We start from the raw sequence: 8,665 nt of genomic DNA, 5'->3' as shown, positions 1-8,665 counted from the left end.
GGCCGAGCGCTCCGATCGCACCCGAAGGCAGAGGGGGCGGGGAGAGGGCAGCCAGCTCCTCCCAGGCGCGCGCGCAGAGGCTGCCGGGAGGCAGCCGGGGCGGGGCGACAAGATGGCGGTTGCAAGGCGAGGTGAGCGGCGCGTTGCCATCGATACCCGCAGCCCTTTTACCTCCTTCCGCCCCCTCTCTCCCTCCCCGTGTCCCGGCGCCGCGGAGCGTGGCTGTTTCCCCACCGCGTTTGAGGTGATCTCTCCCGGGGGGACGCGGGCGGCCCGGCCCGGCCCCGCTGCCGTATCGCGACAGCCCCGACGCGCTGAGGGGAACCGCGGCAGCTGCGGGCCCGGGGCTCGGCGGTTGTGCCGTCTGCAGGCAAATCGCTTTCCTGAGGCCGGGTGTCGCCCCTTGAAGTCTTTGCTTCAAAGTGTGAACCACTGGCATTCAGAGGAAAAAAAAAATAGTTTCTCCAGCTCATTAGAAGGGTCAAAATGATCGATTTCCACTTCTTTCAAAGAGGTCAAAGGTCTCTCCCCAGAATACAAATTCAGCTTTAGGAAGATAAAGCTGGATTTGAAAACTTTGGCTTGAGCAATTAGCATTTGCCAAAGTCCTAAAAAAAAGTTTGCGTAACGAGGCCGACTGGGTAACGTTAACCATAGCTGCTGCATGCTTTTAATACAGTTCTGTCATTAAAAACAAAGTCAAACCTTTTTTTTAGAAAATGGGCCATGTTCTACCTCAAGTAAGCATGCACAGCATCACTCAATAATTTCTAAAGTCAGTAGCAGCCTGGACAAGTAGTCAAGCTGTTGTTGTATAAAACACTCAACTGGAGCTGTTCTCCACAAATCCGCCCGGGACAGGCAGCGGGATTCGGCTGAAGGGCTGGCTGAGAGCAGGCCCTGCACTGGAGGCTCCCGTACGTGCCGCCCAGCCGGCGCAGTGGAGAGCTCCCTGGAGTTACCCTCCTACATTAAAGAATTAATACAGCTGGAAATGAGTGCTGTTACACCCTCTTTTCTTCTGGACCGTACGCGCTTTCCTGTAGGCAGAAACCGGGTGCCGACCTGCACGCAGTGCTGGGTCTCACTAATGCAAACGCCTCCCCTTAGCAGAGTGCTGCTTGTGCTGCTGCAAGTTGGTGTGCTTTATGTGAATGCTTTCAAATCCTTATTGTGCTTTTTTCTCCCTGTGCCAGAATCATAGAATGGTTTGGGTTGGAAGTGGCCTTTAAAGGTCATCCAGTCCATCCCCCCTGCAAGGAGCAGGGACATCTTCAATGCTCACTTTCAATTCAAAAATGCCCCAGCAGCAGTGCAGGCTTCGTTAATCCTGGCAGTGAGACGATCCCAGGGTGCTGGGATTAGCAGCCTGCTGTTATATCTGGAATTAGATATTGAGCTGGCGTAACAACTACACTTAACTGCAGTACCCCTTTCACCCAGGTGAAATGTCCCCTGTCACTCAGGGGGAGGCAGCATGTTCTAAATAATAGTGGCTGCCAAATCCGTCGTGGGAACAAATGCAGGAATGTGCCCTCTTGTGGAAAGGGATAAAAAAAAAAAATAGTTTAAAAGTAAAGTTGGGGAACTGCCATTAGGGAATTCAGCAGGGATTGCCTGTAGGGTACAGTCATAGCGCTGGCATGACGGCAGGGTGGCTGCATGGTATAGCTCAGCGTTTGGTTATGCAGAAAAAGTTCAGATCCGGACACTTCTCGCAGAATAATAACACGTCTGCACACGTAGCTGTGGTATTTCAGATGAACGTCCTACTTCACAGGCTAAAAACCTGAAAATGGAGGCCTCTCCTTACTGCTGCGCAAGAAGGAAGCACGTTGTCCTGACACAAGGCGTTATTGTTGCGTGAGGGTTTATTCCGGGTGTAAATACAAACACATCTGTAAACATTAGTCACTGCAGAACAAGACGTGTAATGAAACCTTTAACTCTCGTTCTGCAAAAAGAAATAAAGCATTCATCACAGCGCAAGTGAAGGGACGAGTCTGTTGGGAGCCTGTAGTCCCTTCGCAGAGAGAGGAGAGGAGATGAAGCACGTCCAGGAGGCAGTTCAGATCATAAACCGTATGAATCACTTCCTACAATTGCTTGCCTATTTCCACTGCGTTCCCAAATTGGATACCTTAATTAGGTGCCTAAAGTTAGTGGGGATTAATTTGGGCCCAACTGCATAAAACTGGGAGGTGACGTGGACATTCACCTCAAGACGCCCAGGGATGAAGGTGGTGAGGTGAGTGTGTCCCACTGATGTGAGGATAATGAGATGTCTCTGAGAAGATGGACGCAAGGGTCTTTCACAGGCAGTTCTGCTCTCTGTGAAACGGAGATTGGAACTTTGCAATTCCTCACGTGCCCAAAAGAGGCGGAGAATATTAATGAGTTACTTCAGGGGTACTTTAGTAGGTCGGTGCCATCATGTTGCAAGGGAATTTTATCTGTGTTTTCGCAGGAAAAGAAAAAAAATATATATATTGCTTAGCTTGCAGAAAATATTTGGTGTGATTCCTGTGGGTGATCAGAACATAGGTTTGACAGGTTTTGCATAGAATGACTTGGCTTTTGAAGGGAGCTGGTTTGGAAGGATGTCATTTGGAGGAACCGGCGAGCCCTGTGTTCTACGTGAACGCTTTCTCACCATCTAAAAACAAATGTCACATTCTGGTTCCCTGGCACGTTTCCCTTCTTCCTGCATAGTTAGAAGGGAGGAATGTCATCTCCTGGGAAAGGACAGGATAAGCAAGTTCTAGGTAATGCCTCTGTGCTTCCTTATGTTTTGAAAGAGATGGGTTCCTCAGTGAAAGTGACTTTTCACAGCAGGGATTTCCCCCAAATTACTTTAGAATTCATGTATTTGAAGAAGTTATTTTTGGAGCCTGAACTGTCTGATCTGAGAAAATAGTTAAGTCTTCCAGTGAACTGTAAAAAAATTTTTCTACAAGCATGCTTTACCTCTCTAGTAACATCAGTTTGAATGTTTCTGCAGCGCCTCCAGTAAATATTTAGACTGATTTTCTTCTCTTTATTTTTCCCTTCTCAACGGAAAGGAAGAACAACACCGGTCGTATCCTTTTTGTGCGTTTCGTGCCTCACATGCGGGAATCTTCAGGAAGGCCGGCTGAAATCCATTCACATCTTTCTGCCTAATAAATCTGCACAGTGCTATTTTTGTGTTATTTGAGTTTTCCATCATCAGCACCATCCATACGAAGCAAAACCGGTACGTTTCTACCAAGGGAAGATGGTTTTTGCAGCATTAGCTGGGGTTTTGCTGAGGTTTTGCCCTGATCGCTCCCACTCACGCACAACCCCGTTAACCCACCCTGCAGTCCTGACTGAGGGCTGGCAGCCACGTAGCTCTCATTTCCTTAGGAAGCAAGGCTGAAATTTGGATTTGTGGGCTGATGGGCACAAGCCCCACGCAGCGCACCTCACAGACAGCTGGCACAGCGGTGGGGTAGTAAAATCTGCTTCCAGTCGTACTCCCTCTTCTCGCATGTTAATTCACCCTGCGCGTACTCCTGCCAAGATCTAAGCAATCTCCGAAGAGGAGACACCCTTGGCTTCAGAGATTTCCATGCTTAGAACCTATCTAGTAATTTTTTTTTGCTCCACCTTCCTTCAACTGGAAAAACACAAAAACCTGGTTCTGTTTTAAGAAAATGAGCTGCTCTGGGAACTGGAATATATCCACCCGTGTGCGTGGGTGCTCTGTTCAGAAACGGGATGGGCAGTTCCTCCAAAGGTGCCTGGGATGAAGTCCCTGCTTGGAGATACTCAGAGGATTTGAGAGGGGCTAGGAGAGAGAGGGCAGGATAAAGAATATTTTGAGTATAGAAAAATGTGGAAATAATGAAATCTGCACTGATAACTTCCTCATATAAATGACATTCTGCTATTATAGGTTAAGAAAGGCATTTGGTGTCATTTGCTTATCAAAAATAGATATGAATGGCCAAACTTTCTGGGTTCTTGGAGCCACATTCCGACTTCTCCATGTGGCGGTGAGCCCCAGGACGTCCTACACGTCTCCTATATTGCATTAATCAAGAGAAAATTATGCCTTCCATGTGTATGCAGCTGCTTTATAGGAATCATGCCCATCTGTGGGGGTGGATGGGCTCTTGAAGACATCTCACTGAGATACCGCCTACGAACTAGGCATTTTGACTCCTTTTGCAGTCAGAGAGGGAGCTGGCACGTTTAACACCGGGCAGTAGTTGATCCCACCCTGCTCAGGAGCTGCTTGCCCAGGAAGGTTCCTATCTGCGCTGAGTCCAGAGCGAGCCCGGGCGGCTCGTTCAGACTCAATGAGTAACTTTGGGGTGGCTGTCATCTGGGGATGGCTAGAGGTGAGATGAATGTCCTGAGCCTGCAAGTCATTTCTCCCTGTCTGTACAACGTGTGCCATACTCCCTGTCCTTCAGGGGCATTTTGAGGATGTGTTAAGGGTTGTGGAGCTCTCAAATACCTTGGCAGTGGATCCACAGACAGACAAATAACCAGAGCTAAATATCGTGTCATCATATACAGCAGCTGGTTTTGTGAGCCGTGAATTAAAGAAGTCTGTTTCTTCTGAATTTACATCTCAAAGTTGAGCTCGTGGCCTTTCTCAGGCGCGTAACAAGGAGCACAGCTTTCAGACTTTCCATCGTGTGGGCAGGAACAGGGCCTGTCTGCTTCACAGAGCCACCTATTTTAAAAAACCGACAGGAATTTGATGCATGGGAGTCTGCCAAGCCTCTGTCAACTTGCTGAAGGCGGCCCAACAGGTACAGAGGTTGTCTGGGGAAACGTACCCATGCACGCTCCCCCCTCACTTCCTTAGCCTGACGAACACCCCACTGCATACCAAATCAGTTTTTTTAAAAAGGAACTAAAGCCAAACCTGAAACAGCAAGCTTTTATCCTAACTCCTGGTGTCTGCAGTCTCAAGTTACTTTCTGAACCTTACCAGCAGGCTAGCCACAGTTGAACCAGTTAGTATAAAAAGGCATATTGGTATTTTTTAACGTTACTGGGAAACGGCGATTTGATGAAATGGATCCCACCTTATTGCTATGAGAGATCCTTAACAACAGCTATCAGCTATCGTCTGTTCCTTTACAGATTCTATTTCATGTAAACGGGATTTATTACACCTTTTACTTCTTGGCGACTCTTGCCATGATTGTTTATAAAAGTAAGTTGCACGTATCCTAACACAGAAGTAAGCTGTGTGCTTACCACACGTCTGTGGCTTGTGGACGGGCCTGCTGTATTTCCTGGCTTATTTACGCTGTGTTATTCTACAGGTGAAGTTTTCAGTTATCCAGATGATTTTCTGGCTCCTGATCTTGCCTTGCTTTTCATTATGGCCATTCTCGAAGTGCTCCGATTGTACTGGGGTATGTCCCATAGTATATTCAGCGGGATATAATCTTTAAACATTAATCATTCTGAAACCGAGAGCGGGTCAGAACACGCCAGTTTAGCAGCCTAGCAGCTCTTTGGAGACTGTTGTTCATTTATGTCGTTAAACTTTATCAGACTGATCAATACATTTGGCCAGGGGGTCAAACAGAATTTGCTGTCATATGAAGTACAATCTACAGTGCCATTAAAAACAATAGCCGCGCTGTCAGAAAGCAATATAAGTGGGACAGCTGGAATGCTATTACGCTGTTTGTAACTGAGCGTGACTTGTGAGGACGAGCGTACTGAAACACAGATTTCCACTCACTGAGGCGATACAGCTCCTCCCAACTGCTCCAGCAACGTGCACAGGTAACCAAGTGCCGGAGCCTTGCGGAGCGGGTAATGCTAAGGACGTCCCTGAGCAGCGCATGGCTGCCATTGCGACTGCACCTTTTCCTTTCACTCCTGAAGACAGATACCAGTTCCAACACCTTCATTTCACTAAGCTAGAACAGCACGAAGGGCCTCCTGACCCCTCTAGAGCTTGCTGAAACTTCATAAAGTCCTTTTTTTTTACTATTACAATCTGTGCACGATATTCCTAAGACATTTATGCATGGTGGGTCTCTGATGAATTTAGTGACTTGCTGTAGAGGTGAATTTAGCCTGCTGCCTTAAAGCACGCTGCGTACGTTTGCTTGGAGCATGGTGGATGAATAAAGAAGCCAGTTTCAAGTCTAACGTAGTTAAACAGCACAATCTACTGAGACTTGCTTGGGAGTAAGATGCAAGGAAGAGCTAAGTGCAGCTTCTCCACAATGATAGTAATTTGAAGTAGGAATAGACCAGCAGAGAATATAGAAGATTCTATATTGCGTAAGATTTTAAAATCAGGACTGCCAGAGCCGTGATTCAGGCCAGTATTTCAGTGCACTCTGAGCTGCGAGGACTAGAGCCTTATTTGAACAGGAACGCTCTAGACTTATGGCTTGTGATATTGTCAGAAGGAACCGAAGACTCATGTCAGCTTTTTGTTTCCTTCCAGGTTCAAAGGGTAACCTGACCGAAGAAGAGGCTCCATTAGGGCTCAGTCTTGCGATGACGGTGGGAAGCGTGATTCTGTCTGTGTATTTCCTGGTGTGGCAAACCTACGTGCTGAAAGCAGACGTCATCATAAATGCCGTTCTTCTCTTTACATACGGGCTTGAGTCAGTGCTAAAGGTCATAGCCATTGCTGCGTTTGTCAGCTGAACCCTAGCAGTTCTCAACACATTTTCAACACATTTCTTCTAGAAAAGAGTGGGTTTATATTTCAAATATTTAATACTGTTGCATATAAAAATCTGTAAAACTTCGCTCTGTTTAAAGCACAGATTTTTGAGAGGCAGAGGTCTCCCTGAGCAGCAGGTAAAATATCCTGTCTAGCAGCTGTCACACTGTCTCATCAGTTACCTCATTTATGGGTGAAGGCAAGAGGTGATTCAGCAAAAACACATAATGCTCTGGAATTCATCAGAGATGGATGCTAAATATTCATTGCCCGCACGGAACAGCAGCCAGTGCATCACCTAGCTACCTGCCGGTGAGATTGCCTGAGTTCTCATGGCGTGGCAGCAGCGTGCAGCTGAAGTGACACAGAAACGAATCAGGGCACTACAGCACGGGCTCATTTCTGCCGTGCCACATCCACTTTCCTCTTTGAGGGCACGGTCTGTCTCCTGTTCTCGTTTGTGTTTGCAGACCCCTGTGGGAATTTCCCTGCCTTTAGCAGGGCAGGACCTGATTCATCCCAGTGGGAGAGAGTTGAATGGAGTTCTGCGCACACCTGGAGAGCCGAGCCACGGGTCTGGGCAGCCGGTTCTTAGCGGCTCGGAGGCCAAGGCAGTGGTGCAAGGGTGTGTCTGTTTGAACAGGATGGCCCTAAGGTGAGCAGAAACATCCACCATTCACCCACCCTCAGTCCAGTTTAAAAGTCCAGCTGAATGTTGTCAGGTGTATTTCTGTTTGGTGTTAAATGTGTTGATTGCCATGATTCTGCAAAAATTGCTGCATTCCAGCCTGATCTTTTAAATGAACTGTGTGCAATTCCAGGTTTTTTTACTCTATCCAAAATATGTATGTATGAATGTAAAGCTTGGGGAGTTTGTGGAGTTTTTATACAAGCAGGTTCTGTGTTCAGAATTGCTTATTTTTGTATTTATTTATTCAAATAAATAACATATTAGATCTAAGACGCTTTTGAGGTTCAGAGCATCTTGTTCAGATCCTAGGCTACAGCTAGAGCTACACAAAGGAAGACTTGGGCGAGACTGGGCGCGAGCAAAAGACACTTCTGGTCCTGCTGCCGCTACCTGTGTAGGCCACTCCTGCACGGAAAAGCGCCCGAGGTCTGTGCTAATTTGCACCGGCCAGGGCCTGAAAACGCAGTGATGCAGGCCCTGTACCACCTTGGCCACACTGCTGGTTTCTTTCCAGTGCTGGCAGAAGGGAACCAAAGACGCAGAAGTTCCTGCGGAAGGGCCCAGTTTCAGCCCTCAGTCATACTGGGGCAGCCCCTTCCAAGGCCAGGTAACACCAGCTGCTGGCCCCGTTACGCGGCCCAGCCGCCAAAATCAAAACACACACCCCGGCACGAACCCCCTGGGGCCAGATCCTGCTCAGGCAGCGGCACGGCCAGCCTTTTGCTGATCAGCAGGAGCAAGGCTGCACCCGCAAAGACAACGTGAAAGCAGCAGAACCTGGTGCTAAGGAGCAGCCAGGAACCTGCATGACCAAATGTTTCTGCGCTCAATCGGCGTGAACCAAACACCCACCGGTTTGTCCCTCCAGATCTGCCTGGCGTAATGGAACGTGCTCATCACATACCTCTCGGGAGGAGCAACAAACATACCGAGCTGTAGCGACGCGTTAACGACAAACGCACACCGAGCAGAACCCCTTTCTGCCCACAAACAACAGCACATTTTTTTCCAGGTATTTACACCCGCCTTACACAAAGATCAGGCAGTAGCACATCTGACAGGTTTTAAAGGAAATACTGATTGCAAAGTGGAATTTTTTCTTACCTGAGCGCAGGTGGCACGGCAGACGGGGTCACACACATTAACTTCAAGTTGCAGCCTCTGCGCTTTACCTTCCCTCCTTCTCGTGGTGCTCACTACAAATAAAATAAATACATAATATTAGCACAACTAAAGCAGAGGCCCTGGGTGTAGATTCAGGAGACCCTAGTAAAGCTAGCGGGAGGTGTTCC

General features: G+C 47.9%; 1 protein-coding gene across 1 annotated transcript; it reads left to right on the top strand.

The window, feature by feature from the left end:
• The first annotated feature begins 95 nt into the window (after positions 1-95).
• On the top strand, positions 96-7,643 carry TMEM80 (transmembrane protein 80). Its single transcript, XM_086750124.1, has 5 exons — positions 96-131; positions 3,063-3,079; positions 5,104-5,197; positions 5,310-5,402; positions 6,458-7,643. Exons 1-5 carry the CDS (start codon positions 113-115, stop codon positions 6,661-6,663), a joined length of 429 nt encoding a protein of 142 aa, XP_086606250.1. The 5' UTR covers positions 96-112; the 3' UTR covers positions 6,664-7,643.
• Positions 7,644-8,665: the final 1,022 nt, after the last annotated feature.

This window comes from Chlamydotis macqueenii, chromosome 5 (genome assembly GCF_036417535.1).
Source record: "Chlamydotis macqueenii isolate bChlMac1 chromosome 5, bChlMac1.mat, whole genome shotgun sequence".
Lineage (NCBI taxonomy): Eukaryota > Metazoa > Chordata > Aves > Otidiformes > Otididae > Chlamydotis > Chlamydotis macqueenii.
Note: the sequence above shows the minus strand (reverse complement) of the source record. Positions and strands in the feature narration are given on the sequence as shown.